Genomic DNA, 17,901 nt, shown 5'->3' with positions numbered 1-17,901 from the left:
CCCGGGCCCCGGCGCCCCCTCGGCCTCCGCCGCGCGCCGGGGGTCGGCCCCGGGCTCGACGTCCGCCCGCTCTAGCGGCCCCGGCAGCCCGCGGATTCCGCGCTGCAGCTGTGCCTCCGGCCGGTCCCCTGCGCCCGCGTCCAAGCCGCCGCCGCTGCCGCCGCCGCTGCCGCCGCCGGGAGAGGAGGAAGGGAAGCAGCTACTCCGCAGCAGCGGCAGCAGCATCCCGGACGAGGAGGGGCAGGAAGCGCAGGCGCGGGGCGGGGCGGTGCGGGGCGTGGGGCCTGCGAGGGGCGGGCGGTCCGGCGCTCGCTCGCCTCCTGTCGGCGGGAGGACCGCGCGCCCTGCGAGCCGGGTCTGCCGTTGCCGGTTTCTCCTTGCATGCACCTGTCTTTGCTGTCTTGTATCCCTGCTGTTCTGTTTTCACTGCTCTCCTCCCCATTTTCTTTCTGTCGACTCTGTTTTCTTCTCTTACTTCTTGTTCCTCCCTTCTTTCCCTTTATCACTCCTCCTTTTTCTTCTTTCACTAAATCCAGTCCCCAAACACCATGGCCGTTTATTGGCCATCTCTCCCCCAAACCTGTTACATTCTCAGTATAACGTCTCCCAAATTACTGCTGCAAACTCAAATGTTGCCGGGACTCTCGCAAGTCCCCTCAGCCAGGCCTTGTCCGTCACACCTTGCCACCTGGAGGCTCCTGGGCCTGGGCCCAATCACAAGCCAACCCCCCTTTCTCCCCATGGTAGGTAAACTTCTTCGTCTTTCCTTGTCATGTCTGTCTTTCATAGGAAGAAATGTCGTGTCTTTTCCACAAAAAACACACGAAATCAGGTATTTTTAGCCCAGCTTTGCTGCCTCACTCAGAGTCCGGAAGTTTTTATTCCATTTAACTTTTGATATAAATAAATGGCATGCTTCTTTGGGGGAGAGAGTGAGACCTCAAACAGTAGTCAGAAACTCCAAGATTGACACTACAAAACTTCAGGAATTATGGACTCAGGCAGGGTGTTTTGCCATTTCTATTTGAAAGGATTTAAGGATCCAGAAAATCGCTGCGAGGGATCCCTTGCCAGGGATTTGTTTAGTAAATTCCTTAGCGTGAACTTGAGCGCCTCAGAACACAGGGTTCTAAATATGATAGGACCTGGCGCATTTGCTGAGACTGATCAGGTAACCCACCGAATTTCAGCTTTATTTAGAACTGGGTTTGGTAATGTATAGTACGTGTGGATGTTACCCTACAAACCTGATTTGTAAAAATCTTACATTGCCCACAAATTAATTGGAAGTTTACATTTATACAAGAGTCCTTAGCTTTCCAAAAGCAATCACTATTTTTTCTTTTTTTTTTATACTAGTTCTTAGGACACTTAAAATATGATTGTATCTATAATTTTATTTTATTTTTTATTCTTTAAAAACTTTATTTATTTTTAAAAAATTTTTTTTCAACATTTATTTACTTTTGAGAGACGGAGAGAGACAGAGCATGAGCGGGGGGAGGGTCAGAGAGAGGGAGACAGAATCCGAAGCAGGCTCCAGGCTCTGAGCTGTCAGCACAGAGCCTGACGTGGGGCTCGAACCCACAAACTGGGAGATCATGACCTGAGCTGAAGTCAGACACTTAACTGACTGAGCTACCCAAGCACCCCTATTTTCTATTTATTTTTGAGAGAGAGAGAGAGAGAGAGAGAGAGAGAGGATCTGAAGCAGACTCAGTGCTGACAGCAACCAGCCCAACGTGGGCTCAAACTCATGAACCATGAGATCATAACCTGAGCCGAAACCTGAGCCTGAGTTAGGTTTTTTCATATTTGGGAGCTGAAGGAATCTTAACAAATATAGGAATGAATGCTTACAAATATGACATTATAGAGGTAAGCTTGAATCAGCCGTACTCTTTTTAAAAGAACGTACTTTATCCGTAACAAATTACCTGTAATGTGCCTGGCAACTGCTCATGACATACAAGTATTTCATGTTCCTGCTGTTCAGAATTGGGCTGTGTGAGGGAAGCTATGAAGGGAAGGCAATGGGGAGACTAGCTAGAGAAGATTACCAAATGCAATGTATTTCCCCAAATTGGAAGCCAAAGTAACATTCTGTTGGACATGGAGACTGATACAAAACAAGCCTCATCTAAAAACTGAGAGTAGACCCAGGTTTTGTGGGGCTTGACAATTTTAGGGTCCCTTTTTAAGTTTTATGGATGCTGGCAGAAGACAGGAGGTTCCTGGGTCAAAGTCATGGACACGTAGAGAAGCAAGCAGGTCTCAGTCTTGTTCCTGCCAAGACACACTTTTTCCCCCTCCATTTCTGTTGAGATATAATTGATATATAACCTTGTTTTAGTCCAAGGTGTGAAACATAATGCTTGGCTACTTGTATGTATTGTGAAATGATCACAACAAATTGAGTTAACTTCTATCACCTCACATGGTTATAATATTTTTTCTTGTGATAGTTTTTTAACTCTTCTAGCAACTTTCAAATATACAACACATTATTGTTCTATTTTATTTTTTTTTATTTATATCCAAATTAGCATATAGTGCAACAATGATTTCAGGAGTAGATTCCTTAGGGCCCCTTACCCATTTAGCCCGTCCCCCCTCCCACAACCCCTCCAGGAACCCTCTGTTTGTTCTCCAGATTTAAGAGTCTCTTATGTACAACACAGTATTGTTAACTACAGTCTCCATGCTGTACATTACATCCCATGACTTACTTGTTTTATAATTGGAACTTTGTACCCTTTGACCCCCTTCACCTATTTCACCTTAAGCCCCACCTCTGGCAACCACCAATCTGTTTTTTGTGTCTTTGACTTTTGTTTTTTTAGATTCCACATATAAATGAGATCATGCAGTATTTATCTTTCTCTGACTTATTTCACTTAGCCTGATACCCTCAAGGTCCATGTTTGTTATTGCAAATGTCAGGATTTCCTTCTTTTTAAAGACTGAATTATATTCCATTGTGTATGTGCATGTAGCACATTTTCTTATCCATTCATCTGTCCATAAACACGGGGCTTGTTTCCATGTCTTGGCTATTATAAACAATTTTGAGGAACTTCCATACTGTTTTCCATAGTGGCTGAACCCATTTATATTCCCACCAACCGCGGAACGCATTTATTAGTTTCCCTTATCACTTTATTATTCCCAGCACAGTGGGCAGCATGAATGTCGTATTCACATCAGTTTCTTCTGTCCCCAAGCCCCACAGGCGCTGTGGGGCTGGGTCCAGGTGGATGCTGTGCCGAATCGGGTTTGCACCGCAGCGGGACTCCCAGACGTTAACGGGGCTGCGAGCAAGCCTGCCAGGAGGGAGTCGTTGTGTCGATTACACTGGTCAGCAGACAGGTCCTCCTTCTGTCCTGAAGGGAGCCAGGATCTCATTCTTCCAAGGTCATCTGCTCTACAAACATCCCTGAAAAGATGGTCAGGAACAAAAGTCAGTGCCCCTGCTTCCAAGATCTGCAGAAGCACAAGAGACCCATGGAAAATGACCTTCCAACAAAAATTAGGTAAAAAGTAAACGTTTTTTTCTGGATGATAAAATAAATGATAGTTCACAAATTTAAAAGAGCTGACAAGTGCTCTGAACAAAATTTCAAAACTTGGTATTTTCATTCATTAATTGCCTGAAACACGTCTGTAATTTTTTTACGTTTATTGACTGCATACATTTGATTAATATTATAATACTTTTGTAATATCGCTTACAGAGAGAATTGAAAGGCAGTCTTTCCTCTGGCATGGTTGATTTGAATTTTTAAATTTTTGTTATTGGTAGCTGGAATGCGTAAAAAACATGTGGCTTCATATCCAGAAATATTCTCTTTGTGGTTCTGCTATAGGCTTATGTCCTGCAAACACAGGAATCCTAATCGACGCCAGTTTCATTAAAAAAGGAAACAAAATGTATCGTGTGTTTATAACTGTCTACACTTCACTATTAAGTGCATCCCGTACTGGAGAGGATTCCACTTTGCTCGGGCACTGACGAGGACTGAATTTTCTCCTTATGGTTTTGTGTTTCTGATTATTGGAAGAATGCTCCTCAGGTGAGCTTCTGACTGCACCTGTCACTTCCCCTCCATTGTCTTATATGTTGGGTTTTTTTTTTTTTAATGTTTTTATTTATGTTTGAGAGAGCGTGAGCAGGGGAGGGGCAGAGGCACAGGAGAGAGGGCACAGAGGATCTGAAGCTCTGTGCTGTCAGCTCAGAACCCAATGTGAGGCTTGAACTCACAAACCCATGAGGTCATGACATGACTGAAATGGCTGAGCTACCCAGGCACCCCTGTCCACATATTTTTGGTGCCAGCTTGTAGGACATGTTCTCATTGCAATATGACTGACACATGGGGAAGTGTGATGGAAGCAGAGAAGGCATAGGAAGAGGCAACAGCCTTAACCAATTACAGTAAAGTTATTCTCCTCCAAACGTTATAGACGCTTGCTTATGAGAACACAGTGCTGGGATCCTTCCCAGGCCTCTGCAAATGAAGGGTCCTGAGGCTTAAGCTTCATTACTTAACGATAAGTCTGCAGCTGCATAAATCCCAACTCCACACTTATATACTAACCCAAGTCGAAATAATCTTTTCCTTGTCATCACTCAATTAAGATGAATAAATGTCTCAAATATGAACGTGTAAAATATATTTACACTTAAAAAAGGAACCTGTTTCATATCTGAGGATTCTGTATAAGAGTTTATTGACAAGAAAGAGGTTGAAATTTACTGAAGGAATAATCAATAGAGCCAAACCCTGGAAGAAATGGGAGACCGAGCCCTGTTCCTTTCCTCAGGGAAGGGGGGTAATGGGTAATGATAAACGCGTTTACAAGGAAGAGAGAAGAAAAGCATCTCAAGGATGCCCAGGACCTCTTAACCATCACTATGGTTAAATCCAAGTCCAGATCAAGACCTTTGGAAGCCCTAAGCTCTGGAGAGTATGTCGTCTTCCAGTGCCTTCTCTGTATGTAACGCAAAAGACAAAGCAGAGGAAATTTAATACAAATTTAAGAAACGTGTTAGGGGTTGAAATGTGTGTTCCAAAAAGTTATGTTGAAATTCTAACCCCTGCACCTCAGAATGTGACCTCATTTGAAAATAGGGTCGTTGCAGATGTAATCAGTTAAATTAAGATGAGGTCATACTGGAGTCGGGTGGGCTCAGATCCAGCATGACTTCATGTGAAGAAGAGAAGAGGCACAGACACACGAAGGGGGGAAGGTCGTGTGATGACAGAGGCGGAGATTGATGTGCTAAAGCTGTAAGTCAAGGGAAAGAAAAGATTGCTGGCAGGACACCTGCTGGAAGAGGCGGGGAAGGGTTCACCCCTGCAGGTTTCAGAGCCAGCATGGCCCTGCCTGATTTCCCACTTCTGACCGCCAGAACTGGGAGAGAATCAATTTCTGTTGTTCTAAACTGCCCAGCCCAGGGTCCTTTGCTGCAGGTGCCCTAGCAAACTATAGTTGATCCTTGAACAGTGTGGGGGTTAGAGGTGCTGATGCTCCCCCCTTCCCACACAGTTGAAAATCTGTGTATGACTTTTGACCCGCCCAAATCTTAGCTACAAATAGCCCACTATTGACTGGAAGCCTTACTGATAACATGAACAGCCAACTAACACACATCTTGCATGTTATATATATCTACGGCATTCTTACAATAAAATAGGCTGGAGAAAAGAAAACGTTAAAAGAAAATCATAAGGAAGAGAAAATATATTTATAGTACTGTACTGTCTTTATTGGAAAAAACCCATGTTATACATGTATATATATGTATATGTATACGTATGTGTATATATACATATATATACATGCACACACACACCTGCTCAGTTCAAACTTATGTTGTCCAACGATCAACTGTGATGTGAAGGACCAAGGGATTCTGATTTTTAGTCATGATTAATTATTTCAATGCCTGTTTTGTTTCTTTCAGAAGATATGAAATTCTTCCCTAAAACTCTGCCCCTTGTCCATCTTTTTGGGTGCCTCTGATTTCCTGATGCTCTAGGTACAACCTCGGTATGCCCTTGGATTTGTCAGAACTGAAGTTCTTTTCTCTCTGATCCCGTAAGATTTTCAGTGATGGACTGTTGTCACCAAGACACTAGTCCATGTTCTACCTTTAGGACTCAGTTCTGGGGTAAAGCCAGATACTGCCTTGGAATCCCAAGAACCAATCTGGCTGAACCCGTGTTGCCCCTAGATGATAGAAGTGCCCTCAACACCAGGAAGCCTTCACTGCTGGACATAGTAGGTCCGGGAAAAGTGACCAAAAATAGAGCTAAAGGCACGGTCAAGGTGACTTGTGAGGATCGGTGTCTACCCCACCCCATACTCTATTGCCTATCACCTCTGTACAGTTTTGACAAATAGTTATTTGACATTTTCTCAATGTTATGTCAAGTGCTGTGCAAAAGCAGCTGAGAGATAAGTCCTCTAGTGGCCTCTTCTAATTCATGGCCTTTCCATGTCAAAATCCTGCATTTCCTCTAGAAAGAACTTTTAGAATTTCGGAAGATCGTCTGGCCAGAATGAGGTCACATGCTTTGAAACCAATTGCCAACAAAGGAAATAGGTCCATCATCAAAGGTTACCTCTTGTCCTGGGTATATTGTCAGTCTCCATGAATTACTGGGGGAGGGCTGGACACCCGAGTGAAATCAGGGCTTGGCTAGCAAGGAAGAAGGTGGGAATGGATGTTGGGTAGGCATCCAACAGTTCCTACTGTCAGTGCCAACCTCAAACATGGCAGCATATTGGCTACTCTCCTTCTATGTTTGTGAACCCACCTGTCTGTGACTTCACCCCAGCCATCCGGTCCTAGCAAGAAGGCCCTTCCTGCATGACTGTCCTGTCTTCCTTCTGCTCTGGCATCCACTCTCCCAGTCCTAGGTTTCTGGCTGACACAGCCCTACTTGTAAGGTAAGGAAAGGCAAATAACAGCCTGAGCTGGATAATAGGACGCAGACAAAGATAGGGAGATAACAAATGCTCACCACATGTTTTGGGACCAGTAGGGGTCAGGAATTTTGGAAGAAGAGACACACAATCAGAGAAGATTAAATAACTCATTTATTCAACATGCTTAAATCGATCACCTCTTAAGTGCTTGGGCCTGGGGGCATAATCCTGGACAAGAGGACAGTCTCTGTGATGGACATTCCCAGGGTCACTCTCCGACCTTTCCCAGTCTGTTCTGAGCCCAGGAGGTGACCTGTCGGGATGCCAGGACAGGCCTCTCACCCTCCGGCTTCCAGGTGGGGTTTGGCCCATTTGAGGCAACAGGAGGAGATCAGAAGTGGGGAGAGAGTGAGGGTGAGTTCTTATTCTTCAAGTTCCAACCCTGTTGGATTACTACGGGTCACCTACATCTCTCTTAATGACATGCCATCTGCTCCTTTTATTTTGCTTTATCACTATGTTAGTTTTTCCCACACGAAAATATTTCCAGTTGAAATTTTTAGATACTGCCTTTCATTTGACCTGAAATTTTTTTCCTGCTTGAAATGGCTCAACTGGAATAATACGCTTGTCTCCATTTTATTATTTAATAACATAACATACTATTGCAGTTTATGCTGCCTAATAAAGTGATCCTTAGAATATGTGTGTGGGGGGTGTGGTGTCAAAAATGGGGAATCTAAACATTCTGGTAGTTACATACAATGGAGTCTACCTTAACACCTTGCACTCTGGATTGTGAAAGAAAGTTATACACACACATATACACGGTGCTTCAAAAAACGCAAGTGGGTACTTTTAAAGGCAACCACCTTTTGGTCAAGATGTTTTATTATTTATTTGTTTGTTTGTTTGTTTTAAGTAGGCTTCACACCCAGTGTGGAGCCCAGGTAGGGGCTTGAACCAGCAACCATGAGATCAAGATCTGAGCTGAGCTCAAGAGTCTAACACTTAACCAACTGAGTCACCCAGGTCCCCATCAAGATGTTTTATTTTATTTTATTTTATTTTATTTTATTTTTTAAGCTTATTTATTTATTTTGAGAGACAGTGCAGAGAAGGGGAATAGAAAGGGGGGGGGGAGAGAGAGAGAGAGAGAGGGAGAGAGAGAGAATCCCAAGCAGGCTCCTCACTGTCAGTGCAGAGCCCAATGAGAGTCTCCATCTCACAAACCCTGAGATCATGGCCTGAGCCGAAATGAAGAGGCAGATGCTTAACCGACTGAGCCACCCAGGCGCCCTGTCAAGATGTTTTAGATGTGAGCTTTTTTCTTCAAAGGAAACAAATACGGATGATATGCTCATTCTCCCTAGAGAGTTTACTGAATCGGAATCATTCCATTATTTTATGTTTTTTAATTTGTTATTTTACCACAATTCTTATATTTTTAATGTTTTTATTATTTATTTTTGAGAGAGACAGAGTATAAGTGGAGGAGGGGCAGAGAGAGAGGGAGGCACAGAATCTGAAGCAGGCTTCAGGCTCTGAGCTGTCAGTACACAGCCCGACACGGGGCTCGAACTCACAAACTGCGAGATCATGACCGGAACTGAAGTCGGAGGCTTAACCAACTGAGCCACCCGGGCACCCCTGAATCGTTCCATTATTAATCAGAAGTTCTGCAACAGTCTATTGTTTTCCATCAATTAGTGGCTTTTCTTTTTGACAGAATGAGATGCGTGTGATGGACCCTGCTTTTCTTTCTTCTTTCCAACCTCTCCTGCCTCCTCGTATGTAAATGAGCCGAAGGTGGCCTTGGTACTATGGTCCCTCGGTTGTTTATGTGTTCACATCAGCAGAGACCCATTAACTCAAAAGCCTGAAGGTGCCAAATAAACTTTTCTATATCCAGCTGTTTTAACCATAGCCTCAATGAGTGGATTTTTAGCCATTTAGATCCTGCTTGCTTTGTATAGCCCAAGAAAATGTGCCTAATTTCTGCTAGCCATGGATCAGGTAAACCAGGACTATGAAGACCCCAAGCTGCTCTTTGGAGCTCTCTGATCCAAGGACTCTGTCCAGAGACTCTGTCTAGCCATGGAAGACCCCTTGCTGATCCTCTTATTGCCCAGGAGCTCCCTTGCTGAGCTGAGGTCTCTGGACAGTCTCCTGCCATCAGACACTTCCTCACATGCAATGCAAAAGCCCGATGACACTTGCATGTGCTACTGTCATCTGGTGGTCATGTCTTTTTCCTTGATCACCTCTGAAATTCCTTGAATCCCCTACACTTCTATCCAAAAACGGTCCTCTATTTTTTCTTGAGAATGTCAAGTATCTAATCAGGACAGTACACCTAACATCACAAAACTCAGAAAGTGGGAACTACAGGGTGGCTCCCAAATGTCTGCGTAGATGGCTTTAGTGATGGCAGGAAAGCTAATGACTGCATTTTGATCTTGGCATAATATGTGGAAGCCTGAATGTAGATTTCAATTGGAAGAAGAAGAAGAAACCGAAAAAAGGCTGAGCTCAGATGAAAACCTGGACAGTTACCTAGAAATTGTTTCTTGTTTAAAATTCATGCATAGGGGCATCTGGGTGGCTTAGTTGGTTGGGTGTTCCACCCTAGGTTTCGGCTCGGGTCACAATTTCCTGGTTCATGGGACCAAGCCCCACGTTGGCCTCCGGGCTGACAGCGTGGAACATGCTTGGGATTCTCTCTCCGCCCCTTTCCTGTTCATGTTCTCTCTCTTTCTCAAAATAAATAAATAAACATTAAAAAATTCCTACATAAAGGCAGTAGAAATATTTCTGGCCCTCACAATCTGGAAAATCACAGAGCAAGTTTTGCTTTAGAAGAGTAATTACCTTTGTCAGGAATTATTTGATGTAGAAATCTACTCAAATTATCACAAGTCAAAAGTAGAATTTGTTGTCTTATACCCCAAAATGGGAGGTACAAACAGGCCCCATGATGAGACACATTTAGGAATTGGAAAGTCAGAAACAGAGTGTCATGGGCTGATTTGTGTCCCTCTCTAGATTCCCCCAATACAGAGGTTGAAGTCCTGCCCCCCAGGATCTCAGAATGTGACTGTGTTTGGAGATGAGGCCTTTAAGGAGGTGATTAAGGTAAAATAGGGTTATATGGGTAGGCTCTAGTTCAATATGACTGCTGTCCTCATAAGAAGAGGTTAGGACACAGACACACAGAGGTAAGACCATGTAAGGACACGGGGAAGGGGCAGCCATCTACATTATAGGCCAGGGAGAGAGGGCTCAGGAGGAACCAACCCCACCGACACCTTGCTCTTGAACTTGTAGCCTCCAGAGTGGTGAGAAATATATTTCTGTTGTTTAAGCACCTCCCCCCCTGTCCAGTCCCTGGGACTTTGCTATGGCAACCCTAGCAAACTCACACACACAGGTCACTAGATTATGAGTCCCACATCTGTGGTATCCATAACCTCTCTTATATGCTCACCTCAGTTCCGTTGCCCTGTTTATCTGCATCTACAGATGTCCTTCTTGGACGTAGTGCACATACGACAAAGATGGTCTTGCCACCCTTGGTTCCAGATGATTGGTCTCAACTCCAACCTCAAACCATTTTCAGTCTCCCAAAGAGAGAACCTGACTAACCCCGTTGGGTCAAATGTCCATCCAGGTATGACAAGAGCTATGGCTGTTGGGGTAGAAGGGTGGAAACCTGGCCGTCCCAATCTGCTTGAGATGTCCCCAATGAGTAACCCTCAGATACAGGGGCTGGGCTGAGGCAGGTGTCCCAAGGAGTGAGCTACTGTAGTTGTTCTAAGCAAATCTTAGAGATGAAAGTGGAATCATCAGACAAAGCCAACACAATATGGTCCATTGGAGTGGCCCAAACTTCTTTTAAAAAAAAAAATTTTTTTTTAATGTTTATTTATTTTTGAGAGAGACAGAGACAGAATGCAAGTGGGTTGGGGCAGAGAGAGAGGGAGGCACCGAATCTGAAGCAGGCTCCAGGCTCCGAGCTGTCAGCACAGAGTCCAACACGGGACTCAAACTCACGAGCTGTGAGATCATGACCTGAGCCGAAGTCGGACGCTCAACCGACTGAGCCACCGAGGCAGCCCTGGCCCAAATTTCTTATATCCTCTTAGTCTAAACTGGTATATGGACAATGGAACGTAATGGTGGGAAGACATGACTCCAGCAGCTTATTCCAAAAAGCCTGGATGCCATTGGACATATAAGTCTGTGAGGACTTTAATCATGAGCAGGGAAAGAGCAGGACTGAGCTTCTCTCTCTCGTTCACGCACACACACACGCACCTACATCCGCATACACGCGCACACGCACACAGTCCTCAGCTGTCATTTTGTGATGTTTCTCTGCTTTAATACTGTCCTTGCGTTTCAAACACAGTCAAATGCACACACATGGGAGCAGAATGGAAAGGAAACATCCAGTGTGCTTTTGTGAGTGTCTTGTAAGGGTAGATGAAGATCCTACCTCTAAATAAGGATGGTCTCATGTCCCTGGAACATTTTACCTAAGCAAGTATACATGCTTTTTCTCAAAAAAAAAAAAAAAAAGGAAATTTAAAAAATGTAAAGATATCAATTGATGTATTCGGTTTCAGATTCCAGAAATTGAACAGGGACAAGCTTTAGCAAGAAAAGGAAGTTGAGTTTTAGGCTCTGGGCACGGCTCATGGAAACCACAGAGTAACACAAGTGGAGCCCGGGACTGAACGGGAGCCAGACTCCAGCACCACCAGGATTTTCTCTCACCTCTTATCCAATGCCTCTGTCGGGTGTCAGTTCCATGGGATCTCTCTTGTTACCTATCTCTGCTTCCCAGTTCCAAGAAGAGGAAAAGGTATCTGCAGCTCCCAGAAAGAAAACATATAAACTCTCATCTCTTTTTCCATTTCCAAAGTCATAGGGAAAGCCTCTGGTGGTCCTGGCTTGGGTCTGTGCTCCACCTTTAGACCAGCAAAGAGCAGCAAAGAAGGCAGCCCTCACCTAAGAACAGGACAGCTTGGTGTAAACAGATTCATGGGCAGGGGAGGCCAATTCCAGAAAAGTGCAGAGGGATGGTGGAGATGATGTGGTCTGTGAGCTGGAGAGACAAAATTACAGCCGTCTGCTTCCACAAACAGGCAAAAATGGGGAGAAGACTTATAATCATACCACGTAGAGATAACAGTTGGAACATTTGAATACTTTTTTCTTCTTTTCACTGAGAAAGGACATTTTCTATCCACACTTTAAGATAGAAACAGTGGTAGGATCGTGTGGGTGTTTCTAAGTTTTCTTTTTTTTTTTAATTTTTAATGTTTATTTATTTTTGAGACAGAGCATGAGCAGGGGAGGGGCAGAGAGAGATGGGGACACAGAATCTGAAGCAGGCTCCAGGCTCTGAGCTGTCAACACAGACCCCGATGCGGGGCCTGAACTCACAGACTGTGAGATCATGACCTGAGCCGAAGTCGGACGCTCAACCGACTGAGCCACCCAGGCGCCCCTCTAGGTTTTCTTTTAATATTTTTGTGTATTTTCTAAGTTCTCATGTGAGTCCACTTTTATCATTTGTCAAAAATCACTGTATTTAAAAAGTAATAAGAGAAGTATTTCAGGAGACATCACATTTTTTGAAGTTTTATTTCTGTCTTCTGAACACTTTATCACCTGTGCACTGAACAGACTTGATTCATGGGGTGCCATCATGAAATAATTTTATCTTATCTGTCCCTGTTCTTTAAAATTTGTTCAGTGGGACTAGTTTTTCTCCATCCCTGGATAAAAACGCAGGCAGCCTGATGGCTTTGGGTTCACTCCTAAGTAATACAAATTGTCTCAGTACAGAAATGAGGATTTCCAGTCGCTGGCAGTTTTCGTAACTCAAACTTGATTCGATTGAGGTGTCTGTCCCTTACCAGGTAGGAAGCCTACAGCTGAGAGACCTCCAATGTTCTGTCCTATTTTTTTTTTTTTTCCAAACCTCGTTCCTTTGCTAGCCGTGGTTTCTGACACCTGCAGGATTGGAGGTTACCTGGGGATAATAGGGAGACAAGAGAAGAAATGGTCTGTATTAAGCTGATACTGTCATGAGCTGGCTTCTTGCTCTCTGGTGCTGACAGATTCCGTCTCATGAGCCATTGTATGAGTACCTCAGGCGTCTTCCTCCAGCCACCCACCCAAGGGGGCACCTCCCGTTTGCAGTTTCCTAGTTGGGGGTGATGATTTTCTTCTGGTTCATTGTTTGTGTTTTGCCCAGAGCTATACCTGCCACTCTTTGCCCCTGCGGGGGGCTCTCTTGGACAAGACCTGACCAGCAATGGCTTTCTCATAGGTAGGAGGCATTCATGCCCATTTGCTACAGCATCTTGGAGTGCAGCACCCCCCCCCCACCCCCAAACAGCCACTGTCCCTCCCCTGGACCATTGGTGGAGCACAGCATCCCTCATTCTTCTATATTTCTACAAGTGGCAATCAGACACCCATTTCTGGGTGCCCCTGCATGGGACACAAACTAGGCTCTCCCGTAATGTCTTTCTCAGCAATCGAGTTGAGGTCAGGTGTCCCCCACCACTCCCCCAGGGGCTGGGACTTAAAGCACATCAACAGCTCTCTCTAAAAGTCCTCTGGACAAATCCCCCCAATCTCCCCACATTCTGATCTTCACTGTAGGCCAGGATTACAGTTTCTCACCACTTACCTTAAAAGCAGGCATCTTTATCTGGAAGCTCAGTTTGGCCTGTGATCTTCCTGATGTCAGGGTCTCAGCTCAAACTTGCATTTTTATACCCTCTAATACACTACAGAATGCCCCCTCCTCTTTAATTTTAAGGGAATGGATGGATAAATGAATGGGTGAATAAATAAATAAATATCGATTCATCCTTGAAAGTCTTTTTTTTTTTTGAAAATTTTAAAATGCAACAATGCTTTGCTCGCCCGGCATCCATTCTTTTTTTTTTTTTTTTTTTATCTTTTTTTTTTTTTAATTATTTGTTTTTTTTTTATTTTATTTATTTTATTTTTTATTTTTTATTTTTTTTATTTTTTAATATATGAAATATACTGTCAAATTGGTTTCCATACAACACCCAGTGCTCATCCCAAAAGGTGCCCTCCTCAATACCCATCACCCACCCCTCCCCCCCCCCCCCCCCCCCTCAACCCCCAGTTTGTTCTCAGTTTTTAGCAGTCTCTTATGCTTTGGCTCTCTCCCACTCTAACCTCTTTTTTTTTTTCTTTCCTTCCTTCCCCTCCCCCATGGGTTTCTGTTATGTTTCTCAGGATCCACGTAGGAGTGAAACCATATGGTATCTGTCTTTCTCTGTATGGCTTATTTCACTTAGCATCACACTCTCCAGTTCCATCCATGTTGCTACAAAAGGCCATATTTCATTTTTTCTCATTGCCACGTAGTATTCCATTGTGTATATAAACCACAATTTCTTTATCCATTCATCAGGCAGTGTGGAGGTTCCTCAGAAAATTAAAAATAGACCTACCCTATGACCCAGCAATAGCACTGCTAGGAATTTACCCAAGGGATACAGGAGTACTGATGCATAGGGGCACCTGTACCCCAATGTTTATAGCGGCACTCTCAACAACATCCATTCTTAAACATCACACATCTGAGGGGTTATGCAGTACTCTGCTTTAGAATTAACACTGGAAATGATAATACCTTTCATTTATGTAGCACTTCAGAGCTGGAAAAAAAAGAGTGCTTCCAAATTGCTTGTTTCTGTACTCAACTTCTCAGAATTAGGAGACATAAAAGAACCATCAGAAAAAAGACAGAGCCGTGAATAATGTGTCCCTTTGTGTCTGCCTCAAGCCTGTAAGTAAGCAAGAAAGTGCACGAAGGATTTTAAAACTTTGGAAGATTTGCACCTCAATCGAGATTACAGTTTTTGTTTTCCTTTCATTTCTTTTCTTTCTTTTCTTTTTTTTTTTTTTTGAGAGAGAGAAAGAGCACGTGAGCTGGGGGAGAGGGGCAGAGGAAGAGGGAGAGAGAGAGAATCCCGAGCAAGCTCCATGCCCAACACGAAGCCCCACTCGGGGCTCAGTTTCATGACTGTGAGATTAAGACCTGGGCTGAAATCAAGAGTCGGATGTTCAATTGAGTGAGCCACCCGGGCGCCCCTACAGAGTTTTTATTTTTAAGCAATTTCTACAATCAGCATGGGGCTTGAACTCACAACCTCAAGATCAAGAGTTGCACACTCTAGGGGCGCCTGGGTGGCTCAGTCGGTTGAACGCCCGACGACTTCGGTTCAGGTCATGATCTCACAGTTTGCAAGTTCGAGCCCTGTATCAGGCTCTGTGCTGACAGTTCAGAGCCTGGAGCCTGCTTTGGATTCTGTGTCTCCCTCTTTCTCTGCCCTTCCCCCACTCACACTCTGTCTCTCTCTTCTCTCAAAAATAAATAAACATAAAAAAAAAAAAAAAAGAAGAGTTGCACGCTCCATAGACTAAGCCAGCCAGGTGCCCTGAGATTACAGTTTTTTGTGTGGTTCAGAAATTCTTCCAGATTTACTCATTGATGGTCATACTATTAAAAAAAACAAAAAAACAAAAAACTAGATCTTTCTTGTTTTTCCCTGAAAGGAGGCATTCCAATTTGAAGATTAATCTCAATGATGCTGTATTTTAATAACCGAACACATTCGAAGGTATTAATGGCGTGTCATAGGACTGCTCTCCGGGCGACGCTGTCTCTGAAGGAGTGTTTCATACGTGTGGTCATGAGACCAAGTGAGGCTGTCCTATGCAGGGTGTTTGCGAGGAAGTAGGGGCCAGGCCATTCCGTTTCACAGACAATACATGTTTCTTTCACTGCCACCTTAATTGCACTTCCAAAGTCTGAAGTCACTGCTCCTTACTGGGACTAATCATTTTATTTGGAATAATGTCTTCTTAATGGTGGAGCTGTGGCTTTCTGCCTCAAAAAAAAAAGTGCGAATTAAAAAAAAAAAATCATCTCACCTTCTTCTCTTCTTCCCTTTCTTCCTCCCCCTCTTCCCTCTCCTTCCCCCTGTCTATTTTGTTCTCTGCATAAACCACCCACTCCAACTTTAGTCCAACTGAAGATGTGCATCTTAGCATTTGCTTGGTGACTGAGCCTCTATTTTTCCCCCACTGGGGAGAGAGGGGCCTAAAAGCACTGGCGGTCAGAAATTAAGGTCTGCCTCTTCTTCCTATGGTCCTTCCTCCTTGTGCCTGGACGGGAGGCACAGAAAATCCCCTGCAGCCCCACCCACACGTCCAGCCGTGGTCCTCACCGCAGAAAGCCACCCGGCCTCTTTGAGGAAGTGGGCTAACCTTGGTCTTTTTCTTCTGATGACTTCTTCAATTTCATATCTCTGACTACATAGCTAAGAAATACACTGAGAGAATGTGGGTTTCTCTAGCAGTAATATGGCGCCTATAAAAACTCTTAGTCCTGGAGTCAGGGGTCAGGGGGCTGCGCTGTATTCTTTTTTTTTTTTTTTTAACTTTTTTTTTTTTTTTTTTTTGAGACAGAGAGAGAAAGAGCATGAACGGGGGAGGGGCAGAGAGAGAGGGAGACACAGAATCGGAAACAGTCTCCAGGCTCTGAACCATCAGCCCAGAGCCTGACGCGGGGCTTGAATTCACGGACCGCGAGATCGTGATCTGAGCTGAAGTTGGACACTTAACCGACTGAGCCACCCAGGTGCCCCTGTATTCTTTAGCTCACGTCAGGACGGATGTCGCATTGCTATGACCTCCCAGAATCCGCACCCAGGCACGATCCAGCCAACCGGACATTATGGCAACATTTTTTCCTTTCAGGGCTGCTGCACCTTTGAATGTGACCTGGGTCTTCCCATGCAATGTTGCTTTATCATCTAATGAATGTATCAGTTTATGCAACAAACAAATGTTACTGAGTAAGTCTACCGGACACTCCTGTGTTAGCTGATTAAAGGAGGTTTAGAAAAGGATCCCCTCCTTTCGAGAATTCACAGTTCAGGAGAAAACACGGGTCTCCTCTGTATCTGCCTACCACTCCCAACACCCAGTGTATTGAATGCCTTGGGAGCCGCTTCGATCCCTCCCAAACACATGGTGTCCCAGCTAGCCCTGCAGCCACCTGCGTGGGACAGGCTCTGGACAGCTTTGCGCAGGAGCGACTGACAGTGTCTTCGGTCTGGCAGGCTCATGTCAACAGTCCCTCACTTCTTACCACAAGGCTTCTTGGATGCCAGCGTGGGTCCCTCCACGAGCACCTGGTACCTTCAGGCGTTAACCCCAGTGGGACACCCTTGACCAATGGGTGACAGCAGCTTCTTCCCCTCATTGCTTGGCCAAGGTAGTAGTCCAGAGGCAATACAGTACTTGGAAGACGCTGCAGCAGTTGGCACAACCACCGAGGGCAAAAGATGTAGGGGTTTGAGCGCCATCATATGCTGTTTAATTCCCCGTTTGGTTCCCGTACAATCCAGCGGTATCACGGCAGATGCCAGTGGGTTCCTGCAAATTAAACAAATGGCAGCCAAATGCAGTGGCTGAAATAAATAAATAAATAAATAAAACCTTTATTGGAGCACATTAGCGCTTTTTTTTTTTTTTTTGCACTTGACATGCAGCTATTGATCTGGCAAATGAACCTTTCTCAAAAGATGAAAAGCAGTTTACTTTTATCAGGAAGCTTACCAAAACTTTGCTGAGCTCTCCTATTCTTTGGCGTAATACAATCTATAGGAACATCGATTATCTTGACCTTCCCCAAGCCACCATGCTGGTCCGCTCTACCGATGATATTATGCCAGCTGCACCTGGTGAGTACAAATGGGAAAAATTCTAGCTGCCTTTGTAAAATACGGGTGTCTCTGATTAGAGATGCATGCCGCGAAGGGGCAAGAATCTGCCGCTTTGGTAAAGATTTTAGGGATCTCATGGTTTGGGGAAAGAAGGGAAGTTCCGTCTAAG

At 44.5% G+C, this 17,901-nt stretch overlaps 1 protein-coding gene across 1 annotated transcript in view; it reads right to left on the bottom strand.

Annotated features, from left to right (window-relative positions):
- RAB12 (RAB12, member RAS oncogene family) overlaps positions 1 to 246 on the bottom strand; it is a 26,772-nt gene extending 26,526 nt beyond the window's left edge. Inside the window, exon 1 of the mRNA XM_049620415.1 lies at positions 2 to 246. Coding sequence (XP_049476372.1) covers positions 2 to 225 — 224 coding nt within the window. The 5' untranslated portion in view covers positions 226 to 246. The remainder of the gene's footprint in view (position 1) is intronic.
- Between the last annotated feature and the right edge of the window lie 17,655 nt (positions 247 to 17,901).

This window comes from Panthera uncia (assembly GCF_023721935.1).
Source record: "Panthera uncia isolate 11264 chromosome D3 unlocalized genomic scaffold, Puncia_PCG_1.0 HiC_scaffold_8, whole genome shotgun sequence".
Lineage (NCBI taxonomy): Eukaryota > Metazoa > Chordata > Mammalia > Carnivora > Felidae > Panthera > Panthera uncia.
The sequence above is the reverse complement of the archived record's forward strand: the minus strand, read 5'-3'. Positions and strand labels throughout refer to the sequence as shown.